The sequence below is a fragment of the Protopterus annectens genome, chromosome 6.part1 (genome assembly GCF_019279795.1).
Source record: "Protopterus annectens isolate FY-2018-M chromosome 6.part1, PAN1.0, whole genome shotgun sequence".
Taxonomy (NCBI): Eukaryota; Metazoa; Chordata; order Ceratodontiformes; family Protopteridae; genus Protopterus; species Protopterus annectens.
The window spans coordinates 58409309-58437223 of record NC_056738.1 but is presented as its reverse complement, the minus strand read 5'-3'; the positions used below and the strand labels follow the sequence as shown (position 1 = coordinate 58437223).

General features: G+C 35.9%; 1 protein-coding gene across 1 annotated transcript in view; it reads left to right on the top strand.

The window, feature by feature from the left end:
- The window catches only part of LRP2 (LDL receptor related protein 2), a 1335386-nt gene that overhangs the window by 1256919 nt on the left and 50552 nt on the right, over positions 1-27915 (top strand). The window contains exons 73-75 of the mRNA XM_044075346.1: positions 8212-8279; positions 12677-12794; positions 20786-20906. Of these exons, the coding sequence (XP_043931281.1) occupies positions 8212-8279; positions 12677-12794; positions 20786-20906 (307 nt within the window). The remainder of the gene's footprint in view (positions 1-8211; positions 8280-12676; positions 12795-20785; positions 20907-27915) is intronic.

Genomic DNA, 27915 nt, shown 5'->3' with positions numbered 1-27915 from the left:
GAAGACAGTGAGCAACCAATCTCCATTACTGAAACTCTTCATTTTGACTCAGAATCCCAAAACTAAAACCACTGGTGTGCCTTTGAGACTGTATGGCAACTTGTATGAATATTGGAAGCTTTGGATCCAAAAGTTTGAACTATATCTGTTTATATGTGGAGTTGAAACCAGAAAAAAATCCAGTATGCAAAGTTTCTGTATAATTAAGATTAGCAAACAGTAAAGGTATTTAACATTTTGAGCTTCAAGGGGGAGGAAAAAAAAAAGTTATTGTACTGAATGAGACATTTTAAGTTTGATGAGAATCCCCCAAAAAAGTCATCCTTATGTAAAGCATGTGTGTTTCACAAGACACAGAGTGGAGTGTTTCAGGAGTCAATAGATGCTTATATGACTGCCATTAAAATAAAGACTGCAAATTCATACATTTATGTTATTCATTGATGAGCAATAGAATTATATGTGTTATCAGGAATCAAGTCAGAAGCAGGTTGTTCAAAGAATGAGTTTTGATACTTTATAAAGCTCTAGATGATGCATATAGAGTAAAGAAGCTTTCAGGTTTATACTGTAAAAGTTTGGCAGAGAAAATGGAAGTGTGCAAAGTAAAGATTGTGAGTGGAACCTGTAATGAAGTAAAGCAAAGACTAAACAAGCAAAATAAAAACAAAATTTAAAATGCAATTGATCTCACAACATCCTGGATGGTACCCTTCATCAGACATGCATTTAGAAATGGAACTGCAAGTGCAATGTGTGGTTGCAGACATGAGAAAACACATGTAATCAACTCCGTATGATATGTTGCAGTTAGAGCCATTTCAGAAAGGTGTGCAAGAGTTGAAATAAGCATCTTCAGAAGGACTAATATGTCATTGAATCAAAAATGCAGATTAAAGCTGAACTGTATGAAAACAGCAGTTAAAATGCATAATTTCAATGCAATATACAATTTAGATGGTACACAGAGTGCAAAAATAATTTTTGGTGTGCAAAACATATGACTAAAGTTAGAAATGTTACCTTTATGTGAGATACAGATTATGAATGTGATATTTTATCAGGCACTACCTTTAAATCACTGAAATTGCCTACATCAATATAAAAATGTTCATGTGCTTTTTCTGACATATTCAGGGCACAGGTTAAAACTGCTAAGTCAGATTTTGCTTAGCTGTACATCGACGCACCGAAAGCACAAATTACTTTTCCAAATTGTTTTCTTGAGAAAAAAATGGAACTGGCTGACTTCAAATTTTGTAATTTTAACATACTTTTTTACAGATATATTTTTTACTTAGCTTTAGTTCATTTTCTTAATTGCATTTTGGTAGATCTTCAACCCCAGAAGTATTCCAGAGAGCTGTAACTGAAATGACAGAAAGCTTAGAAAGTGTAGTTAACATAACAGATGGCATTTTTATACTGAAAAACACAAAGCAGGAACATGATACTTAAGCTTAGGCAGAAATGTTTGTAGCTAAATGAGACAAATGTCAAATATAATGGCCATGATAGGATATAAAATTCATTAAAACCAAATTCAGATAAGTCAGTGTCATACACTGTGCAGAAACCAAAAGAAAATAAAAACAAGTTTTTATTGGATTCTAGAGAGTGGTTCAACATCTTTAAGAATTCAGTCCATAAATATGAGTATTATATTACCATTCAATAACTATTGGAGCATCATGTTGTCTGGATTTGGTCACATGAGCAGGTGATAAGCTTGAAATGTTGTCAAGGCTTGCTACAGAAGCACTTTCTTTGACAGTTTATGATTTTGCCCCAACCTGAAAGACATAAAGTCGAAGGTAGTCAGGAAGGGTTATGTATAGCAATACTGCAGGAGAGTGGAACAGTAGCACACGGGTCAGGAGTACTAAAAGAATCACAAATAAGGTATGTTCATAGAATAAAGGAACTGTTATCGATTGCCTGTGTTTCAGAAATTCCATGACTGTAGTAAAATGTGTTCAAAAGCCTTTATGATGCATTTTTAAGAAGTCTTTCTACAACTCACCTGCAACATTGCAGAAAATATTGTGTGCAGCAGTATGACTTAAGAGTTCAGTGTAAATCTGGCAAATTGATAAATATATCATATGCAGATAGCAAATTTTACCTACAAGAATGTAAAGAGGAAAAAGATATGTAGTTTTTTGGCCAATTGTGCAGTTCTTACTCTATTTTAGCAGAGAATCTGATGCAGTAAGGAAAGTACCATGATAAAGAGAACAGTGAAACTGCTTAGAAAATGGTTATGAATGGGCAACCATCAGGCAAAATCAGTATGTAATTCCCAGTGTATTTTCCTTACTGTGTTCAGATTTCACATTTGCAGTGGTGTTCAAGGGAAACAGAAGCATAATTTCAAATCAAGCAATGTTTCACAGAATCCATAAGTCACAACTGGGGATTACTCAATGTAAAGAAAGCCATTCTGATACCCAATAATGCATAAAAATGTTGGAAAGAACTATAAAACTGATCTAGAAATGTGGCAGCTTCAGTAACTTTCATTAATAACATGCATATCACATGAAATACCAAGTCATCCATGGAAGTAAGTTGGAACAGGTTTATAAAAAAGAATAAAACAATTATTACTATCTTCTGTGTTTATAGACTATTACTCAAAATATTCTGAAGCTGTGTAAGTGCAAAACATTACAAGCTATAATGGGATAACCATTTTAAACCTATCTTTCTAGATATGGAATACCAGTTAGTTTTGGAGCAGACAATTCTATACAATCTGAAACAAGTTTCAAGATTTTCCTAAAAATGGGCAATTGCACATGATCTGTGTTAAGTACATGTTATGTGCAAAGCAATAGATAGGTAAAAAAGAATGTCTGAATTAATTAAAAACCTCTTAAGAAAATGTGAGAGATCACTTCAAGTGGATTATCTTCTAGTGCTCAGGTATAGGAATTCAAGTATAAGACTTTTACTAGCACAATTATTGATAGGCAGACTTCTAGTAATCAAGCTTCATATAGCCTACTCTTTGTTAATGCCAGATACTCAGAGGAGTGTAGAAAGTTTCCTGAAAGAGAATAAATGTTTGCACATTTTATTATGACAGAAATGCAAGAAACACTTCTACTACTAGCTCTTGAGTCCCAGGTGCTTGAAACCACTGTCTCAAGCAGCTTGTTCTTATTATAGACAGCCACTCGCACTTAAACTCAAACATGAATCCAGCCAAGCATCTGCTGCATTTTTCCAAAACACATTATTTTAGTTCAGATGAAATAATTGTGGCAGCCATGAGAAGAGAACAGAAGAGATATTTTAGGGTTAGGGAGCTGAAATGGAGTTTTAAACTTAAGGAGAGAGTGGGGAGTTTTGGGGTTAGGGAAAGATCATGAAATTTAAGTTTAAGGAGGGGGCTGGCATTTTAGATATAGGGAGCAATCGGGGACTTTAGCGATAGGCTGGGGAATGGAGTTTTAGGGAAGGGAGAAATGACTTGAATTAGAAACCAGGTGGGTGAGAGTAGAGCTCTGGTAAGTCTATACATTTTTTTACAGTTGGGTGTTTGGAGGGCTATGTAGTTGTGGGAGAATGGGCTTTTGAGCGTCATAGCGCTTGCTTTTTGAGCAAGTGCAAGGAGCAAGTGTGCTATGAGCCACTAGCACACAAGCACCTGTAGTTGACCCCCAAGAAACATATCAGTTTTTAATGAAGAAGAAGAAAGAGTAAAAATGTGGACACTTTTTGCAGTGAATGCAAAACAGAGTCATTCACCAACAGCTGAAATTTATAAAGATGAAAGGATAATGCTCATATTATATAAATGATAGGAAAACAGGAGACATTTATGCAGATTACAGACTCATTTTCTTTGTTCACGTATGCTAGTAACTAAAGAAGCAGTACCTCAGAATGTTGCAGTGCATTCAGACTCAGTCTCTACACTTACTCAGAGAGAGAAAAAGTCAAGTGTTGCATCAGAAATTTGGCATGCTGAATATGCAAGTGGGAGAGAACCTACAGTTTGTTTCTGGAAACTATTATAGATAATGTATTACTCACGAAAGAATTGGAGCCTGAGAATTTTGCAGAAAAATTCTGCTTGTAAAGAATATTGTAAGTATTGGTGATGATCAGAAAAATTAGTATGCCTCCGAATTTATACCAAATTGCAAATCAAGAAAGTAAAATTAAACAAAACCCAGGTAATGATAATATGACACCAGAGATGTTTAAACTACTATCTAATAATGCATTAAATCTATTACCAAGTGTGTTCACATCAGTTAAAGAAGGTAATAAATGCCCTCGTTCTTGGAAATATACACAGGTGTCACCAATTTTGAAACAAGATAAAAAACCTGATGAGTGTATCCCATATAGACCCATAAGTTTATTAAATATAGATTATAAAATATTTATGACAGTTCATGCAAACAGAATAAAACAAATATTGCCTTTATTGATAGAGAATGATCAAACAGGATTCATTAAAATAGAAATGCATATGACAATATAAAGAGAATTTTGTCCCTTATTGATTTCATAAACAAAACAAAAAATAAAATGAATGTCATTTGCTTAGATATTAACAGTGCATTTGATTCCATGAAATGGGATTACCTGTGGCTTAAACTGGTGGGGCATGGATTTTTCGAAAAGTTTTACCTCACTAATAAAGTCTCTTTATGATAAATCTCCAGTGTACATAAAAATAGGTCCTGTTTGTCAGAGCCTATTAGTATTACAAAAGGTACAAAACAGGGTTATCTACTTTCTTCTTTGTTATTCACTTTAGTAATAGAACCATTAGCAAATTTCATGCATACAAACCCAAATATTCAAGGAATTCAACTAGGTACTGACCTTGAGTTAAAGATTCAACTATTTGCAGACAACATTTTATTGACTTTAAAAGAAGATAACACACTAAAAGGACAATGGAAAGTAACAATACAGTTTAAGAAGATTTCTGTACTATCATTTAATGAAAATCAATCCAATATGTTACTAATAAAAACGAACAAAGAAGCCTTAAATAAAAAATATCATAAATATATATCTAGAAATGATACAATCAAATACGTAGGAGTTAAGTTACAAATGACATAGATACAACAGTGCAACTAAACTATAAAGAGATTTTGGGTATTATCAAAGAACTCATACAAAAATGGAATACGCTATTTTTTACCATGGAGGAAAGACTATATATAATTAAAACAATTATATTCCCGAAAATTCTGTATTTTATACAAGCTTGCTTGCCACCTCCACCTAAATCATATTTAAAACAATTTGAAGGGTTAATAACAAAATTCTTATGGTACCCTAAAAAAAATGAAAGTTGCCCTAAGACATTATTTTGACAAATGGGAAGAAGTGGAATAGGCTTACCAGATTTAGAAGGATATATACAATCATCAGCTTTAAAAACAGTTTCTCTATGGTTAAACAAAGAATATACTTCCAAATGGAAACTAGTACATGAAAAAATCTGGTTAAAAAACACTCATGATACAGTAAATAAACATATAGAAATAGTACCGAATAGCTTACTTTGTTTATTGAAGGAATATATGGCAATAAAAATATAAATTCGAAATACATTATCAAAACCCTAAAGTCTTTTATGTACTTTGTAAACAAAAACCCAGATATGAAAGCATGGTCTTTTTTCATATTCCAATAGCATATACACAAAATAATATTATAACTCAGGACTCAGTAGCAGTTAAAACAGTAAGAATGGTCTAATGTACTGGCATCAGTTGATAAACACTAGTAAAGTACTAATGATAGATCAAATTATAAGTGAGTTCAGCCTTGAAAATAACGTGGTTAACACTGCAGAGATGAAGACAAACAGTTTTAAACCAAAAGGGAATAATGCAGAAGTCTGTTAGTGAAAAGGTTCCTAAGTTCATAAAGCAGTTAATAACTCTGATGGAATTTCCCCAAAATGGGAAAGGAATTTTATCAGTATTGTACAAATTAGTTAAAGAAACAAGAGTTCAGAATAAACAAAATATATAGAAATACTATGAAACAGTTAACAGTAGAATTACAGATGATAAAGATAAAAAAAATTCTTACATCTCCAAAACTAACATCTTTATCACTATATTGGTGGCGATTCACATGGCAATTTATACATAGAACATACTAAATACCGCACACATTAGAACTAATATATGTAATAAAGAAATAGATGTTGGAGGTGTAAATCACAATCAATAGCCAATTGGCAACACATTTTCTATGAATGCTATTTACTTAAACAATATTGGGAAAGTATTAGCCATTTGTTACAGGCACTGTTCACTGATAATTTCCACCTTACAAAATCTCTAGTTTTGTTGAATACACCTATGCTGTCTTGTGTTCCAAGGCAAAAAAATATGCAATTTTGTGGACTTTCCTTGCTATTGCAAGGAAAAATATTACACAGAACTGGAAAGCTGCAACTCCTCCCAATTTTAAACATTTCAAGAACATGGTTTTATCAGTATCGCAGTTGGAATTGAAAACAATCAAGGAAAGAGCAGAACAACCTACTTCTTAAGCACTGACTGGCAGAAAGTAAATCAAGTGTTAGAAACAGAAGACTGTAATAAATTATAATCTTATTGAAAGATACATTCAAGAACTCAAAGCTTTTCAAGTGTAGACATCCTATGTAAATAGTTGGTTTTGTAATGTTTGTTTTTGGGATTGTTTCTCCACTTTAAGCTTTGACTATGTAACTATTTCTTTGATATACATACTGTATATATGTTTATGTTTCTGAAAATCAATAAAAATGTATTCAGTAAAAAAAATTATTTATACCAAATGTAATTATAAGGTTTCAAGACTGTGAAATGATCAATGCATTTTTGACATCTGCTATCAGTGCTAATGTTTGTGAAATTAAAATAAATGCTCTGGTTCTTTAATTGATGTTAATAAGGATTTTCTACCAATTCAGCCTCAGGATATTTATAGTATAGAGTTCAAAAATGTAAGTATGCCTATTTGTTATAGATTTTCATGTATATATATATATATATATATATATATATAAAGAGAGAGAGAGATCCACTATCAAATTTTAAAATTTCAAAACATTGAACCTCTGATTACAGAATCCCAGAGGATTGAGGTTTTGAAATATCAAAACAAAAAAAAAATCCAAAATGTTAAAACTTATAATTTCATGTTTTTGCAGGGGGTAAGACCCCTGCACCCTCCAATCCCCCTGCTACTTAAATATATCAACTCCGAGATCACACTACAGTGAACTGTACGTCGATCTCCATTGACAAGTTTCGATATTTCAAAAACTTGATCCTTTGGGATTCGGTAGTCAGAGATTCGTTGTTTTGAAATTTTGAAATTTGATAGTGGACCCCACACACACACACACACACACACACACACACACATATATATATATATATATATATATATATATATATATATATAGCTGTATATATGTAATGTGTGTGTGTGTGTGTGTGTATGTAGATATATATATATATATATATATATATATATATATATATATATATACATAGTGTGTAGCTTTAAGAGAAAGTTTGTTGTAACAGGGATGTGTTGTGTGGACAGCATGTATGCAAAAATAATATACATTCATTGCACAGACATTTTTACATTTTTCTCAGTGTGTGAATGCTTCCTATCCAAGTTAGAAGACTGAGGAAAGTTTAGACTTTTAGACTACTATATAACAAAGATGTAGCTTAAAATATGGCTTTACCATATCTGAGTACACATTTGAATAAGTGCAGTCTGTTACATGTATACTAGATGTCATAAAGAGGTACATTAAATGGAACCTGGGTAAATACCAGATATAACATAGTAGAATTCTTTAGTACACACACACACACACACACACACACACACACACACACACACACACACACACACACGCACACACCTTCATAGTTTTATGTCAGTCTGAGTTTACAGTTATCTCAGATAAGAATAATTCTCCTGGGGTTGTAGAAATCAAATTAACACAGTCAAAGTAAACTTAATGGCTAGATGATAAGGTGTATTTAATGACGTTAAATCGTGTAATTACCTCTGTTAATGAATGTGACTGTTTTTTTTTTTTTGTGTTAACATCTGTAAGAGAATAAATACTTTAACTGTCATCTTATATGGCATGTTTACTTCCTTTATGCAGTGAATTAATTTGTGGTATGCTTGTGTTTGCAGCTGTCCCCATGGCTACACTGGAAGTTTCTGTGATATAGGAAGGAATCGGGGAGTAGCTCCAGGAACAGGTACAGTATCTGTGACAGCTTAAGTAATTTAGATATAAACCATCTCCGCTGAACTGAGAGATAACGCCGTGACCATGACCCATGTTTGATTAGCATCCTAGGTGTTGGAGAAGCTGGCAATGGGATGGTAAGAAATAGTGAGGCAACGACTGCTTCCCTCATTTAGGGGGAAGGGTGAGGGTGCACATCTTTGAGGGACATTTTCTTTGTTATCCCCAGTTGAGACCAGAGGCCACATGTAAGTTCTTACTTCAAGTAAGGCAGGGCCTCTTCAGGGGTTATGCTACTCATGCAAACCCTGAACGTACTACTGGGCATACAGTGAGAGAAGTTGGGGGCTTGAGCAGAAAAAAAAAAACCTGCTCTCCAACCAATATATGAGGGCGCTATGCCCACCAGTTGCACTTCACCTCTGATTTGATTTGCCAAGTCATTTATTATTATACACAGTTATACTAAATAACCTGATTGCACAATGATTTTTTTTTGCATAACACTGGAATGGGGTGCTTGTCACTGTAGCACAAGTCTTATAAACAAAAAAAAATATGTAGACATACCCTTAAATTCTTCAGCTACAAATGTGCACTTTAAGTGGAAAAAGATGCATGCATTTCAGTAGACAAAGGAAATGTACTATGGGGAAAATAGGGAGCTGGTTACACTAATAAGAAAGCATCACTAGTGTGAAAGTAAAAAATAATGTAAGTGGTCACTGCATCTTCATATTACTTTCAATTGTAACAGCCTTCACACTGATTATATTATTATATTATTGCAGACATGCACCTCCCTGACTGGGGGCATTGGAATATCAGACCCCCCCCATATAAAATGCATTTTGAATGGTCAAAGCCACACTAGTTTGATCTGAAGTGGTGAAGCGAAGCAGGTGCAGAAAAATGTAGTGACAGGACATTTGGTAAAATTGACACAGTGGAAAACATGATGCATCTCCTTAAGCATTATTCACCGCTACATTATCAATAGTTGCAGATAAGCTGGAAGTCATAAATTAGGCTTGATACTTGCATTGGAATATCTTTTGTAAAAAAGTATAACGTTCTCAGGGAATATAAAATAAAGCTTTATAACCCCCCTTTACATTAATCCTACTGCTACTGTTAGAGTACTTTTCTGCTGTTTTTTTGTGACATCACATAATCCTTGGAATGCTTATGCCAGTTTTTATACATTTCTGATAAATATATTATTTCTTACTGAGATGCTTTTTTGTTTGATAATATGATAAGATATCAAGTGACACTATTTGCAAATACAAACATTTTTTGCAGTCATGTTTGCATTATTGTGAATGATAAGGACATTAAGCCTTTATGCACAGAAATGCCATAGGCAAAGCAATACACATTGTTTTCTATACTTTTATTTAATTTTATTGCATTATGTTACCTGGCTGTAGACCAAGTTGAATCAGTGTTCTTTTCCATAAATTAATCAAATAGAACACACTTCAGCATAAATGAATCGGACATCGTTTTTTGAAGTTTCTGTGTGCACTGATTACACGGAACAAGTGCCAACATAATTGTACAAGTACGGACAACTGAACAATCTTTAATCACAACCAGTGTTACTAGTCCACACAACTAAGCAATTTACAAGTAGAAACAATATCTCTAAAGTTCTAATTACTCATACAAAATATTAGACAATCTGCAAATAGACATAATATTATTAATCCGCTGAGGCAATCGTTTAGCAAGTTCAGCTAGTGACTCAAGCATTGTTACACAGAGGAAGATAGTAGTGTCCTGCAGAGGATGGGTGGTACCCTTGTCAGCAATGCAGATGTAACTGCCAGCCATTTACATCTACATTACTGACAGGTGTGAATGGTTAGCCTGTACAGAACACATACAGGCAGTTACATACAATCTAAGGTAGGCTTGGCTGGTATATGTGACTGAAAGACAGGGTGGTGGTTAGCGTGTGTAGTTTGTAAAGGGGCATGTGCTACAGTTTAATAAGGTTTTGAACCAATGGAAAAGCTGACAAAGCAGACAGTGGGGAAATGTTCATAGCTAGCTAGGGCAGCCATACTCTTACAGAATTTCATCTTCCCTTCTTACCAATATAAATAATTTGGCTCCAGGCCATACTTCTCAACTGTTCAGAATTTTGCAGAACATCCAGATTTGTGACTCCTATTTTGGTGTGTTCATCATAAAATCAAAGACGTTTGAAATGTTTCTCCCTGGGCCTCTGCTGAAAATTGGCTTTGTTCCAAGTCAGACTTTCCTGGTAGACAAATGTCAAATAAATAAAAATTGCCTTTTTTTATTTTTGCAAATCATTTAGGACGGAGTTAAGACATTAGAGTATCAGACCTCTTGCCCTTAAGAAAAATGCAAGCCTTCCACACTCTTCTTACTTATATATGGATCTATGTCAGATGATGGACTTTTCAGAAACTCAAAAAAAATATTGATGAGACCATATGATCGAGTATGATCAAGTTTCCGAAAACTTGAACATCCAAAAAAAAAAATCTACTTTTTTTTACATTTTTGCAGTAGGTCAAGCCCTCCTACACCCCTATATCACCTAGAAATGATATATACCAACTCAGAGATCGCACTACAGTGAGGAAAAGGGTACATTTCCCGATTCTCGCTGTACTGCAATCTCCATTCAAAAGCTTTGAGTTTTCAAAAACTCAATCATTTGGGCTTGACAATATGGAGTTCGAATTTCTGAAAACTTGATCAACTGATAGGGACCGATACACACACATATATAAATATATATGTAAATACTTGACCTAAATCCCATTTGGCCGACACCCAATTGACCTAAATTTCATTTGACTGACTCCCATTTCACTGACATTTAAGACATAGACTTGTTGTGGGTTTTCCATCACCTGTGACTTTCTTGTGATAAAAAGAATTACTGTAACTTAAGGTGCTGAGTGTTAGAATTCCGGAAGTCATATATAAAGTAGTGTTGTAGTGTTTCTAAATGTGGGTTTGTCTGTTTACTTTTTTATGGGAAGTATCTAAAGTAATTTGGCAAGTGTTTTGTGCGTTCCCAGCAGTAGTGGCAGCGTGAAGAGTACTCTAAGGCAAGTTAAAAGTATATGCCCTTTTCCCCACTGTAGTGTGATCCTGGCGTTAGTATATATAATTAGGGGGGTATGGGGGGCACAGCTCCCCACGTACTTTGGTTGTACATTGTCCAGTTTTTGTTAAGAGAGTAAGTAAGCAGTTTTTAAGTTCTGGGAAGGGTTAATTATTGGTGTTCTAAGTGTGGTTGTTTATGGTTTAAGATTTAGTATGTTGAAATTCAGCATTGTAAGATGTTGATGAAATGAGAGTCAGTCAAATGAAATATTGGTCAATTGGGTGTTGGTCATCTGGGTGTCAGTCAAATGAGATTTAGGTCAACTGAAGTATACCCGTATATATATATATATATATATATATATATATATATATATATATAAGCATATATATTTATCTCCTTGGCTGTGTATCCATGGGAAAAAGAAAAGCACCCAGTAACTGTGTGTGAACAGTCATGGGATGTATAGCTCTTTCACTGTTTTATTAAATAAATAAAAACTGCTGATGGACTTAAACTGAACTGTTAATCAGTTTTCAGTCATTTAGTCTCATTTCCTCAGCTTATAAAAAAACACCAGTTTAACCCCTAAAATAAAGGATTTAGCATATTCTTGTACAGAGTTAAGTGGGCAACAGATGTTCACTTTGTAAAAATCCCACAGGATCAATTGCTTAAAGGAGGAAGTGCAGACGTAGCATCACTTGTTTGCAGATGTAAACAGTATTCCTTTGCTGATTCTCACCGTATGGTGTACCCTGAGGTGGACTACTGGGCATGCACAATGGGTTTAAAGTGAGAAACACACTGGCCTTGAATGAGTGACACCACTGCTCGTAGGATGAATGAGTCAGCTATAAGGTTCTTGCCTCTTCGGGGATTTAACAGGCAGAGGGAGGAGACCCCAGTGTTGATTAACTGAAAAAGTGGACAACAGACACTACAAAACCTAGTGGGTCTATAGGTCTAAATTTTTGAAGCCTTTGTTTCTACTGAAATAATGTAGCTAAAACAAAGTAAGTGAAGTATGAGTTAGGAAATTGGTTTGTTTATGTAACAATGTTACAAAAACTGTGCTGATTCGCAATATTTGTTGTCTGCTGTAAACTGGAAGTCCATTCTGTAATTTGTTTCCTACTGCTGGGTATTTTTTTGTCAATTCCCTACATAACTGATATATAGCTTGAAATGTTTTATGTTCTGAAGTGTTTTTCAAGTAAAGCCTTTAAATGTTCCAAACTGACAAGTAATATATATATAGTAAAATGTCTTTACTAATGTTACATATTCTGTCCCTTCCTTGGCAGCAGCTGTGGCAGCAATGCTGGTAATTATCCTTATAGTCATTTTTGGAGCACTTGCTGCAGGGGCATTCTTCAACTACAGACGGACAGGATCAATGTTACCAGCCTTTCCAAAGCTTCCAAGGTAAATGCTCTGTTATGATTGTAAATTTTACCAACATGTCAACATACCTTGGTTTTAAGAAGCTGCATATGAGTTTTAAGATGACCAGAATTATTTTTCTGTAAAATGTACACCCTCTACATTTGTTTTCCCAAAGCACTCTTATCTTTCTTTGCTGTCTACCCCCTCATGTACTGATCTTGCATGGGTATAAAACTGCTGCTCCAGTTTTATTGAGCAGTTTAGAACCATTGTGTATTATCTGGTAACTTGGTATGCCTTGCCTTAGGGTAAGTTAAGATGGATGCTGGTGCACAATTCTAACCTATATGTGTTGTCAGGAAAATAGAAAATATGATACTCTGCACAAAGATATAGCAAGAATAAAGTTTAAAGAAAAAACAGTGTCAAAACATAGAATGTAAGGATGTAAGCTAAAGAAAAGATACATTTTCACTTGGAACCTCATATAGTGGTCTCTAAAATTTACATTTACAGAGTTGCAATGATTTTTATCTTGAAATTATGAGTTTTATACTTCTGATCAGTTTTGATGAAACTTTGCAAAAAATGTTTTGAGAAATAACATCAATATATAAACAGTTAAAATTGGTTTGTACCTGTGGCATATGACATAAATAGCTAAAATGACAGATGCTTATTAAAGTCCAAAATATTTCCTGTTTAGAGCAATAAAACTATATAACAATGTACACTATGCCATGCAAATTTTTGTGGATTCTCATATAAAGAACATGGATACGGAATAGTGAAGAAATTCCATTTCATCAGACAATGCTTCAGAAGGGCAGCCTGAGGTATTTTTCTTCCTACTAAGCTTAACAGTCACTTTAGAATGATAATCACTCTGAAAAGTCTGGCATTTGAGCTTCTTCTCATGCTATATACCATTAGAAGTCCATCGTACTGTTGAGTAGCTGATTCTTGGGATTCCTGGCTGCAGAATTCTGATAGCTGACCCAGCTCCTAGAGATCTGTATCTTCTCAGCCTTAGCCCATCAGTAGACTCCTTTAGAGAAAGTGGAGATGGAGGATTGCATAGAGAAGCTTCTGGTTACAACTGATTTTGATTTATTGAATTTGGTTGATTAGAGCTGTCTATGCTGTGTTTTGAGGTACCTGAAGCACAATGGAGGAAGTTGTTGATTTAGGTGAGTTGCAGACAGATTCATTGTTGGACAAACCCTCATTCTAGTGAATATAAAAAATACTTGACTGTTCAGCTTCCAGTCATGAAAGATTGACATTTACTGCTTTGGGTGTCTCCTGTTATGTTATGCCGGCTTAAAATGTAAATGGCCGAAAGAATAAAGCCAATCTGTGTCTGCACCCAGATTACCCTGGTTAACATGCAAAGATGATAACAGTGGACACATTGCTGTTTGTTGATGTGCCTCCTGACAGCATTATTTCCTGTCACTTTATGTGGGATTCCTGGCTCTAATACTGCTTTGGATGTTGACAGACCCAGGTGGCAAAACATCATGTCTTTCCAAGTGATATTTTGAGCTCTCTGAAAATGTGACCAGAATCCCTGGATCTGCACGTTCTCAATGTGGGCTCCTCAAGCAAAATTTGAGGATATTAGTGTTAGCTTCTGGTCTGAAATAGGTGATCCAAAAAGAAGCTTTGATTTTGTGGTATGAAGATACCACAAAATTATCTGTTTAATCAGAAGAGGCATCAGAGGACATGTATAAGAGATGGAGTTTTCATAGGTTCTTGAAGTATTGCTGGAACTTTGTCATACATAGTTTTACTCTTAGAACTCACAAAATGGAAAGAGAAATGCAATATGGTATCTTTAGAAATACGTTTATAATCCATATCTTTTTCCTGGTTAATATGCCATCTCATTGTTTTGTGCCAGATTCAACACAATGCCAGGATTGAACTCCTGGAAATCATGGTGTCATTAAACAAGACTATGACATTATTGCTAACTGTAAGTCCCCATCAGTGTACCCAGCTGACTGGGATATATGCTTAAAGCAATTGGAGAGTATAATAATTAAACAAAATATAATAATCTTAGTCAAATTCAGTTGTACAGTTGTCAAATGTATTACAGCTAACAATTGCTTATATTGGTTCATAAACCTCTTCTGGATTTGTAGCTTCAGAGACCACGTCTCATCCAACGCTCTCAGAAGGGGGACAAGTTGGAAGTTGCCCTATTTGAAACTTAAGAGCATAAACTCCCTTCCCTCCCCTGTCCTTCTAAATGTTGCATGGCAAGGGCAATGAAGTGGCCGATGCATTCTCCTTGCCATAGCAAGGAAAAGTCCTGCATGCATTCTCACCAGTACTTCTGATTCAAGTCTACATTATAAAATGCAAGAAAGAAGGCAAAAAGCTCATTCTCATCACATCTTGATTTCATTCCCCATCATAAACTTCATGGAATAAAGGAAAATACTCCTTCTCTTCAAGCATTGATAGCTGAGAAGGTCATAATTTGAGGCATTTTGTTACCTGGCGGTACACAGAGCTCTTACAGTCCTAGCCAACTATATCCTCCATAATAGTTGAGGTGACAGTTCACTCTACTTGCTTGCTTCTAGTTAGATCTTTGATCCCAATGGGACTACTGGTTTAGGTCTTTTAGGTTATCGATACAGCTAGTCCTATACCTGAAATTGGAATTAGACCTCAGTGTGGGTGGAGTGGTATTCTGTTTGCTCTGGTAGTTCAGCTTGCATGTGATTCTGACCTGTCTCTGACATCTGTACATTTTAGGTTCCAGTTATTCTTTGGAATCAGCATACAGGTGTCAGATATTTCTGCCCATCATAAAATTTTCGGGAGGGGAGCTGTGGCCCAGCACTGTTGATGAAAAAGCTCCTTAAAGAAGTGTGTATATCTGTCCTCCTTTGACCTGAATTTCATGACTGGCAGTATTACCCATCTATCATTTGAACCTACTGGCTTGGCAGCATTAAAGTTGGTTTCTTGGAAAACTCTTTGGCAACCGGCAGCTCAATGTTCAGAATTTCATAGCTTCATGTCCTTGTGTATAGGGAATCACTTCTGTTTTTTTACAAGAATCAGGTGTCACTTAAGACCAACCCCTATTTCTTCTGAATGTGATAGCAGTTCTTTCTGAATTACTCCATTCATCTTGGTGTTTAATTTGCAGAGACTGTGTTTGGAGTGAGTGAGGGAGACCTCCATGCCCTGGATGTGAATTGCTAGATCAGTTGTTACATGAAATGCATATACAAGTTCAGGAATATGCACAAGCTGTTAATTTAATTTGCTGTATATAGAGAAGAGCTTACAAGGAAAGGCTTCCCATGTGGATTGCCAGCTAAATTATTATTTACAGTCAGGTGATTGTCCACCTGCTGATGAATTATGTGGTCAAAGCTTACTTTGCAGAGCAATAGGTTCATAGGTTCATACTAGGCTATCTGCCCTGGGGCAATTATAAGCCTAGCCCGATTCTGTATGGCTTACGCCACCCCTTGATTTGAGTATACTGTGCCCTTTTTAAGGTTTAGTTTACTGTGCCTCTGTCTAATAGTGACACGGGAGTAATCCCTGGGACAAACCTACGATCCCCCATCCACTTATCTAGATTCTTCTTGAAGAGATTCAGTGAGGTGCTCTGCCTCACATGAACTGGAATTCTATTCCAGAGCGAAGGGAGCCTCTGGGTTATGAACCTGTCCCTCCAGCAAGTTCTAAATATTTCTGTGCTGAGGTTCAAGTCCCTCGAGTGTGAGGCTCTAAGGGATTTAGATTTACTGAGGTGGAGCATGTCCATTAATTCTGGATTTGACATAGCTTTGTATGTCAGGCATAGATCGCCTCGAAGTAGGCGGTATGCAACTGAGTAGAGCTGGAGTTTTTTTAACCGAGCAGCATATGGCATCTGTTTGAGACCCTTGATCCTCTTGGTGAGATACTTTTGGGGTCTTTCTAATTGCTGCAGGTGTCGGATAAGGTACATCCCAAAAGGGGCATTGTATTCTATGATTGGCCTGATGAGGGATGAATAAAGGGGCACGATTACCTCTCTTGATCTAGATGTGAAACCCTTCGTGATGAGGTGGGCTATGTAGAAGGTCTTTCTAACCACTTTGGCAATGTGGTTTTCAAAGGAGAGATTGCTATCAACTTGGGTCCCCAGGTCCCTAATAACTTTCTCTGTACTTAATGGGTTTCCACCTATGTGGTAATTTGTGGGCACATTGTTTTTGCCAAAGGGTATGACTATACATTTTTTGGCATTTAGCTTTAAACCATGGCGCTGGCACCAGTTATCTGTCTCTGTGAGACCTTTTTGAAGGATGTTTGTGTCAGCTGGAGAGTTGATTATGGCGACCGGTTTGCAGTCGTCTGCGAACTTGGTGAGACATAGTCCTCCCACGTTTGCCTGTACCTCGGAAAAATATATACCGAACAAGAGTGGTCCCAGGACAGAACCCTGTGGGACGCCACTTGTGACCGGTTTCAAGTCTGACATGGCTCCAGCAACTCTCACTCTGTGGGTTCTGTCTTTGAGCCAGTTTGCGACCCATCTTGTGACATAGGGGTTTATATTTAAGCTGGATAGCTTATCTATGATGCCCGAGTGGGGTATTGTGTCAAATGCCTTTGCAAGGTCCAGATAGGCTGTGTGGACTACCTTCCCTTTATTTATGGCTTTGGTGACTGTTTCAAAGAAGTCAACCAGGTTTAAAAGGCAGGATCTGCCCTTGACAAAGCCGAACTCGGTAGGATCTAGTGTCTGTAGTTCCCCAATGTCTTTGTTTATGAGCTCCATGATGATCCTCTCCATAGCCTTGCAGACTAAGCTAGTCATGCTTATGGGGTGATAGTTTCCAGGGTCCGTAGAGGCTCCACCTTTGTGGAGTGGGACCACTGTTGCTGTACGCCATTCTGTGGGCACATATCCTGTAGTGAGGCTGAGATTGTATAGCTGTTTTATTTGAGGGATTAGTTCCTCTTGTAGTTCATGTAGGATGCAACCTGGGATGCCATCTGGTCCCATGGAAGCAGTGTTTTTTGCTTTGGAGAGGGCAGCCTTCACCTGAGCATCTGAGATGTTTGGGAGGCAGCCCTCTGCCGGGATAGATACTTGCACTGCATTGAAATATTTTTGTATTTATTTATTTATTTTTTGAGACTGGTGAAACTGGAAATGTATTATTCATTTATAGTCATGTTTCTTTACTAGAGTAGAACGATCTATACAGACCAATTTCCAACTTTTACTGGGAGCATAGACTGGTTGAGTGACTTGCTCAGAGTCACACAATAGGCTAAATGAATTGATTCCATGACCATAGGAAGCAGGTTATTTGTAGCTCATAGCCTTCATCCTTTGTGCTAATCTGCAAACATTTAGAGACTAATCTTGAAAGAAATGCCTTTTGCATTAATGCTTATTACTGTTCTTTAGACACTGGATATTATAAGTTATATTATAAGTTAATATAAATTACCTACCAGAACTCAGTGTGACATCATCTACAAAATGTTTTTCACATGGGGCTAGCCCCTTTGCAACCCTCCCATATCATCCTTACGTGTGTGTGTGTGTGTGTGTGTGTGTATATATATATATATATATATATATATATATATAGACACACACACACACACACACACACACACACACACACACACACACACACACACACACACACACACACACACACACCCAGAGAAACCCTGTAAGGTAAAACAAATGGCTTGCATGACTGCTTTTCTCACAACAGACTATTTTAACAATCATATTTTATTGTTTTCTTCTGGTAAAGTATGAAAATGTGGAAAGTATCATAAATGTATTGAAATGCTAACATTGTCATCTTGTACATTTAAGATTTAGCCTACACTCCTATAAATCAAACTAAAAAGAAAATAAGCTAAGCGCCAACAGCAAGGTCAAGACATGTCTGATCCATGTACTTGTACAGATAATGCAGAGTCTCCTAGAAGTGGGTATATACCACGCCATTTCCAGTGACACATATTTACCCTTATGATTTATAAAAAGAAACAGTCCTTCATGTGATAAAGGTTTTTGAGGTTGCACCCAAAGTCCAGAAATCTGTTTATTTCCATAATAATTTTTGTGACTATTTTTATGAAGATAAATCCTTGTTTGATAAATGTCTTCCATAACTTTAATGAGCTAATTTCAATTTAATGACTACTTTGTTAGATAAATTGCCCATATAGAGATAGACAGGTTAAATAATAACTGTCAGAAGAGTGATAAGAAATAGAGATGCTTAGAAAACAGTTTTACCTTGTACAATCCCCCTCTTCTTTAAATTACGATTTTTTTAAGTTGTTTATAGAAAAAAGCCTATATTGGGTAAATTGATTTACATGCCAAAATGTTTGATATAATTAAATAATATTACACTAGATAGATGAATTTTGAATGTCTTATAGAAAGAGACATAAATCTTGCAATCCTGGGGCTTTGCCAAGATTACGGTTTTACACTCCATCATGGACTTCCTCAGGTGGAAGTCTGACCCAAGTTTATTGGGTAATTGTATGAAAGTGTGTTTGCAGTGAAGGCAGCTAGAATTTTTTCGTGTTTGGTATTTCTATATGATTATATTATTTCTGTGAAGCTTGTATTCCCTTATAATATGTTTGATAAAGGCTGAAAGAATATTTGGGGCTGTGTACATGGAGTGTCTTTTTCAGTGAATGTCATTGTCATTAATTATTCCAACTGTCAGACATTTATGGTTCAGTTTAAGTAGACTGGCTAAAAGCTTCAAAGGTATAATTTCTGACTCAGAATACTTTCCATTTGTTTTACTTTGAAAGGAGACTAATTAGAAGCATGTAATGTTACATCTGAAAGCTACTTCCTTCCGTCGACCACACCTTCCGTCAGGGATGGCCTAGGCAAATGCTCTCCTCCCTGCGATGGACATGACAATCCTTCTTTGCCAGCACCTCAGATGCCCAATAGAACTGGGATTGCCTGTGCTGTAGTTAGGACTTTATCCCTGTAATCCACAGTGCTGGCATATCAGAAAAGGTTCTTGGTTCAACTTTGAAATAAATATTTTATTTTCACAAAGTTTAAAAATTAAGAAAAAAGTAAATTCTTGGCAAGGGTGTTTGTGGCACTGAGAAGAAAGTAAACTATTTGCCCGCTGAATGTAAAACACAAAACGGATCAAAAGGATCCTGTATCACCTTTAAATCAGTAATTAGGGAATACAGAATATCTCCATTTCACAGTACAGCCACTCTATATCAAAATATTCAAGGACTGATTCATTCAAGGAGTTGTGATTAGGAAGATTTCATGCATTGACTAGCAGAGTTCCCTTTAAAATCACCTATATGACAGCGAGTCAGCAGTTTGTTGACAGGCATTTTGCTTCAGTAATTACAAAAGTTTTTATTAGCAGCTACAGACACCACATTGTGAGGAAGGTAGGAGGCCCACCTCAAGAAGCTGAGACTTGTCATGCATAACAGATAAGAATTATTAAACTAGTCACCTGACCAGAATGTGAAATCTGTGTTTGCAGAAAAAAAAAACCTTCATTTGAATTAATGTACTATACAGTTGTTGCAGTATTAAAATGGTAAATTACATAAGCAACATATTTTTATAAAGTCTGTACACTGTAGTACATTGTGTAATTTATATTCTTCTGTGATATTATACTATAAAGTATATTGTCTAGCTTTCTGTCAGCCATAATGGCACAGGTCATGTCTGAAAAGGCTCCTTGGGTGAGTGCACCTACCCTGTTATGAAATATGAATAAATACATAAAATAAATTGTAAAAAGACCATTTCATAAATAATCCTAATGAAATTCTAGTGTTGCAATTTAGTCTAATGTGGATACTTTCCAGTGTTGTGTTTTGTATAGCTTTATGTCTCATGATAAGCACTTTATGTCTTGTGACAAAAACATTAAAAACTAACACAATAATTATTAAATTAGCTGACTGGTGTATTTCTTTTTGCCTCTTTTTGTTTTCTAAAGCTTGAGTGGCCTTGTGAAATCCAGTGAAAACAGCAATGGAGTGACATTCAGCTCTCGGGCAAATATTAATATACCTATTGGCTTAGAGGGTGAATCAGCCTTTGACAGAGCTATGCAGCTGGTAAGTACACAAAAGAAATAAAAAAATGTTGCAAACTTTTACTTCTAGAGTATATGGTTTAATATCAGCTCTAGCTTATTATCCAAATTATCATTTCTCAAACTTAGTTCTGACCAGATCAACAGTCTGTCTATTTCTTTCATGCCTCAATATAATCATTCACTAATAGCAGTCTTTAACCCATATCCCTTTTATCAGGCAGTGTCCTTGTATTACCGTTTTTACAGTGCTACTCCTAAAAGTGTTGAATTCCTTTCTAAAACCTGCCTGAACATCTCTATACAAAAAAAAAAAAAATCCTTCAGTCTGGGAAACTGCCTACCAAAACTTTTATCAAGTTACAGTACGAATCAGCTAGTCTATTAAATAAGGCAGAGTTCCATCCACCTTGCAGAAGACCTGGATTGTACCTTTCTGTAAAGATGATTTTTTCATGTCCCTGAATAACTACCGAATGACTATTTTCTTATCCTTCCATCAGAAGTCCTTGATGGATATATGTACTCTGAATGACTTTACCGCCTTCTTGCTAACAGACTCATTGCCAGCTCAAAGCATTGTTTAGCCCACATCACGTTATAACTAAATTCTTTAGGAGACTGTATTGAAAAACATTTAACTATAGGTTAAAGCCATAAGATCCCTCTTCAAAAAGATTACAAGTCTTTCTGCTTCTGTTACAGTAGCTCTCATCTTACTTCTCTCTGTTGGTGCTTGTAAATGGTTTTCTAGTTATCTTAAATGTAGAACTTGTCTCTCAGGTGGAACATTGTTATCTCTTCCTCACTTCCATCTTCACCAAGAGTTCTATGATGCTCAGGCTTTAGCCCACTCATATTTTCTGTCTTTGTAGACAGTGTGGTTGTACACTGCAGTGGGCTTAAAGGTGGTATAACATACAAACAACTTTACTAATGGTGTACCTCACCATTTGCTATCAGTCAGCATGCTACCTCCAGCAAGACCGTCATCCCAAAATAGTGAAATTTAACTGCATGCTGCCTCCAGAATGACCGTCTTTTGCTACTTGTTATCCTAAATGTTGTCCCATTTCCTAAAATATTAAAATTCAAGCTAGACGTTATATGTATACACTGTAAATACTGTAAACAAGTTTGGTTTTGCTGTTAACAGTTTTTTTTGCTTTGTTTCTTTGTACAAAAGCCTTTGCAACAAGAATATGTTTGTTCCAAGACTCCTTAAAAACAATTGATTTTGCATTTGTCTTTATGCATTTTATGCTTCTTGAATATTTATAGTATTTGTTTTTGTTTCTGCATTTCCAGGTCATGGTTATAAAGGGTCTTTGTGCTTGCTTACTTAAGTACTAAATAGCAAATAAAAATTTCAGTGGAAACTGACCCGCATTCAGTGCCCTATAAAAGCTGCTGTCCACTTATCTCAAACATTACATTTCAATGGAAGCAGCAGTAAAAGAGAATTGGGAATCCATGCCCTCAGTTTTGGATTTATCTATTTCCCCCAACTGATTCTGAGTGTGGTGGAGTTTATTTATTTATTTTACATTTGTTAACCGGGCTAGTCTAGCTGGATACATGTCCATTTTCAGTAGAGGCCCGGGGAGAAAAGCTCCAATCTGTGTAATATAACAGTAGTACACAATGATAGACACCATAGAATAGACCAAAACTAAAGAACATTAAAAAAATGAAATACATTATAGGCTAACATTATAGAAACAACATGACATGTGTGTACACACTGAGAAACAAACATTAGTATAGGCTAGCATTATACAAACAACATGCTAAGAATCATGGGTCTACTGTATAGTAAATACAGTAGTTGCAGATGCAAGATATACAGGTTAAGGGGTTGACAAATGACAATGGAGAGTAGGCGAAGTGAGATAGATAGAAATTCACTATAGGTTTGTTTAAAAGTTATACACTCAAGGGGAAATAGATGACATACATTCAAAGCTATGAAGTGGGTGCATGGAGCAGGGGTAAGTTAACAAATTGTTAGTACTTCAAGGAAGCTTGCAGGCAAAATGAGGCTTACAAAAGGAATAAAACATTAAAGTGGCTGAGAGAGCAGAAAAAGGTTGTAAAAGACGAGTAATGCTGAAGAATTAGTTTTAATCTGGGTTAGTGCATGGGCATAGCCGTTGTGCTTTAAGGAGTAGTTTTAGTTGCTTTTAAAGAGTGGTAGTGATGACAATAATTGAAGATTGCTGGGAAGCCTGTTCCAGATTTTCCCTACAGAATTAGAGAAGAGGGAGTCACCTGCTTTATTAGTGGGTTTCTGGATAGTTGTCAGTAATTTATTTGCTGAGCGAAGGGTAGTAAGATTTCTATAGGGCGTGATAAGAGTATTGAGAACAGGAGTATTAATGGGCTGATAAAGTATCTTATAAGTTGTTGAAATGTTAGCTGATTTTGTAGCTCTAGCCATCCTAACTGTTTAAGATTTAAACAGTGGTGGGTTCTAAAAGGTGAGCCTGTGGCAAATCTGACAATATTGTTATAGCAGGTTGTCAGTTTAGTAAGGTTACTTTTAGAAAGATTGGTATATATAGGTAAGGCATACAAGAGGGTAGAGATGAGGTGGGTATGGGCAATGGTGGTTCTGGTTTCAGGATGTAGGAAAGATTTTATTCTGTAGAGAGAGCCAAGTTTTCTGTTAACAGTTTTTATAGTCGAGTTGATATGCAGGTCAAAGTTAAGGTGTTGATCAATTGTTATGCCTAATAGTTTAGTGGATGGGTCTGGTTTAATGATAGTACCATTATTGGCCTTGATGGTGAGGTCAATGGGAGAGTACTTTAGTGTCAGAGTGAAAAGCAGTAATTTAGTTTTTTTGGCATTTAATAGGAGGCATCGTTATAGAGTTCCACAGAAAGTCAGAGAAGATAGGCTGAAAAAGTTGACATGCTGAAGAAAATAGTATGGCCAAATGCCTAATCAAAAATATTTTTTGGTGAATATGTATATGTAGTTTATTGTCTAAAGGCTGTTGTAATTTCTTCCAGGCTAATAATTTAAATGTTAGTTCCTTAATTTCTGGAGTGCAGTTAAGTTCAAGTAATTTGCTGAGGTTTTCAGAGATAATGATTCTTGGGTAGGAGCACTGGGAAAGTATTCTGATAGTTGTGGTACCATAATTAGATAAACACTGTAAATGGTCTTTGTTAAGGGGAAAACTCATAGATTTACTTAAAAATCAGAAATAAGCATGAAACTTCAGAGAAATTAACCATCATTTTGGAATGTGGGTTGAGAACTGTAATGCATATGCTGCACAGTCATTAATGAACCAAGAAAAAGTATCAACATTAGACCAAGGAGAAGCAATTTCAGTGTGTGCTAAATTAAATGGGAGGTGTTGATGTATTATTTATTCATTTATTTTATTTTACATTTGTATTGTATAAATTTGGTGGGTAATCCTGTATCTGTATGTGCTAACTATAGATATAGATCTATATATCTTCCCCACAGATAAATAACCCATGAAGGAGGGATAGATTTATCACCCAGTCCCTCTCAGGCATGTGGAATAAACTTCCCCTGCATGTTAAGCAGCGTGACTCACTATCTTCATTTAAAAACGTAGCCTAGATGACCAGATGAGTATCCGCAAATTTACTCCAGGATTGACCAGTATATCCATTCTGGAGAAAGGAGGTGGTGCCTGAGGGAGGCTACTGGCAAGGCACAGATAGTCATGGGAATCACTGGGCTTGGAATATTTGTCAAACTGTAAGGACCATTCCACTTTATTAAAGGCCTTTAGAAAATCTAATAAGAGAGCTGCCAATTGGATTGCACTTTCCTCTACCATGTGTTACATAATAAACATTACCTGTATTAAATCTAGATCCATTTAATTGGCCTTAACAAAACCCTTTTGCATTGATGAGACAGAAAATGGTGTGATATTTTCTAATGTGTGGGCTGAAAGTCTCATGTAGTTTGTCATCTCTAATGTGAGCTGGGAAATGGGCCTGTATTTACCTGATGATGACTTATCTTTTATCTGGTTTAGGAACAAGCGTAGTGTTGCCCAACACAGATGAATCTGGGAAAAAACCCTTCACCCCAGCCTGTTGCTGCAGATCCAACGGGGGACAGATAATGTCATGCTTAAATGCTTTCAAGTATGGAGTAAGCCCATATGGGCAAGACACTTTTCTCTTTCTAGGAAATTTATAGCAGCCAGTATCTGTCCCCTTGAAATGAATAATAATGTTTCTTACTATCCATGTTCTTAATTTTGGTAAAACTTTAGTTGTTGAAGAAACCTCTTAATGTCAATCAGATTTGGGCTAAACAGCAACCATGAAATTCTTAAGTCAGTGCCTGTTTAATTCTAAGAGGATCCCAACACAGTATCCCCATTGTCATCCTGAACTGTCAGTTTTGCTATTTCCCTGTTGCTCTTTTTTAATTGGTGTAACAAAGGCTAGGTAAGGTAACACCCTTAGCCCAGTGAAATAGATTGAGCCTTTCCCATTTTTCATGTGTATTGGCTACTTGTGCACAAGTTAACTGTAATATTTTGGCATTATGCTTGAGTCTTTTATTTGGAGGTAATGAAATGTGCCCATGCCACTTTTATTTTATACTGGTTCTCTGAATCCTTTAATGTGGTCAAGAGTTCCAAAAGCATCTCTAAGTTTGCCCATTTCTGTTCCTTCTAGAGGCATTAATAGAGAGCTCCCTTACTTCATCTTTAAACTCTCCCATTTAGCAAACCTAGAAACTTCTTGCCCCTCAAAATTTCCCAAGAATCCCCTACCACTTCCTTAATACAGCTTATATTGTTGTTGTTGTTCATTTAGTGTAACACGTCACATATCCTTGCTAAAACCCCAGTGTAATATGCTAAATCATGCACGTCTAGCCAGGCATATCTTTGATCTGATAGGTTACTGTATACTTCTTGAAATATGCCACATGTCCAATCAACTGGCAGCATTAGTTTCTGAGACCAAATAAATATAGCCACTCTGAGATGTATAGAAGACTGTCAAAGCATCTACCAAATCAAATTTGTCTAACCCACTGTTTAACAGCTCTGCCACAATGACCACCTTTACCTCGCCTACCAGAAGTATCTCCCTAAAAGAGTGCACTGCTGCACTAAAGTTACTGTCCCTGAATTATCAGATAACTACCAAATGTGATGTGTTGTAATGCTTTCCAGACATTAATTATCAGGCTTATATTTTCTTCATAGAGGCTGTAGAAATACCCATCTACATCTGTGTCTTCCCAATATAAACCAAAATTAAATCTCGTAAGCCATATCTGCATGGCAAGACTTTTATTACTGATCAACAAAAGGACTTGTGAAATAGCATTATGACTCCAGTTTACCTGATGCAGTTCAGCAGGCCATCATCCAGGCATTCCAGTATTTTACAAAGCTTAATACTGATTATCTTACGTTTGGTCTCTTGCAGAAAGTAATATTATGTGAGAACTTGTTTTCTGTATACAACAGATCATGCCTTTGTAATTTAAGGTAAACCTTAAACATGATAAGAACCTTACAGAATTCACTGAAGAAAAAGAAGGTCTGGTAAAACCAGTATACTGACTGTATCCACCATCAGGACATTAGATGGCATGACAGTGTATTTTTTGAGACAAATGTCTGTATTTCAGAGTGATGCCTGTGTTTTCACTATACATAAACGATATTAAGAACAGCCCTTTAAAGAGAACAACTTAGCAAATTACAATTCACTTCACCAGTCCAGGGAAACATGCACTTCAAACATGGTTGAATAGCATTAAATAAAATTACGTAAACCACATGTAATAAAACATAGAATTTCATGCCTTGAGTGCAGGGTGTTATGGGGCATGATCATCAGATGTCGATTAGTCGGTAGTGAAATATTTATATTTGTTTCCATGACGGCATTAAGGAAATGATTATTTGATACTGCTTTTGCAGTTAAGACTGAAGCATTTTAGCACTTTGTTTGCAATATAAGCTGAAACAAGTGACTTCCTACAAATGTAGCAAGCAACTTGATAGAGTTTTAAAACTAGAAGGATGAATTTTTTGTCCAGGAGTATGAGAGGACTTTTCTTTTTTACTTTTCAATGGAAGTTTGGGGGGGGGTGGTGCCAGATTGACAGATGGCACCGGACAGCAGAGCAGCTAGCTTAGCTACACCTCTCAAAAGTGAAACACTGCACCTTCAATAATCCACAGGAGCCCCTCATTAAGGATGATGATAATACTCATAGACAATGAAGTGGCAACTGACCAATGAAACTAAGATAGTTTTCAGAGCAAAGTAAGGAAGGATTGCTTGTGTTATACTGTGATATGTTCTTTTCTTAATAAGAACAAATTACTAATGTCAAAATATATCTATAGCTGGTGTAACTCTCAAGTACTACCTCAGGCATTATTGTACATTAACCTTAAAGGAACACTAAAGCAGATAGTGAGCATCTTGAAGTAACTGCCTAGTAACAACTAGACTATGAGACGCTAACATGTGTATTAAAACGCATAAATAAATCTATAAAAAATATCTAGGCACAGATTGAAAAAATTGGATCAAAGAAATACAACTTATGTGTCGACGTTGATATGCATATCTAAAGGAGCATCAGATGTGCAGAACTAATCATTATGCAATAGTGTCTGTGCATATAAGAAGTTGAGGCAACAAGGCATTCAGAACAATTCAGTGCAATATGTTGCAAGTCCATCCTCCACCAGATAAAGCATATAAAAGAGCAGTAGCTGTAGAAGGAAAACAAAAATCCACCACCAGTAAACAAAAACTGTAATTTTTAAGGATTAATATAACAAAGCAGGAAGCATATAACCCAAACACACAAGGATACATGGCAAGAACCACACCTAGTAGTTTGATGCCGTCTGTGTGTATAAATATATCTATATAGCTATATAAAACTTCAAACGTTCATGTGTGGGAACATGCAAAGAATGACCATTTTTGATGAAATCTAAAGTGATTGAAAGAAAAAAAAGAAAACTATTTTTTTTTTTT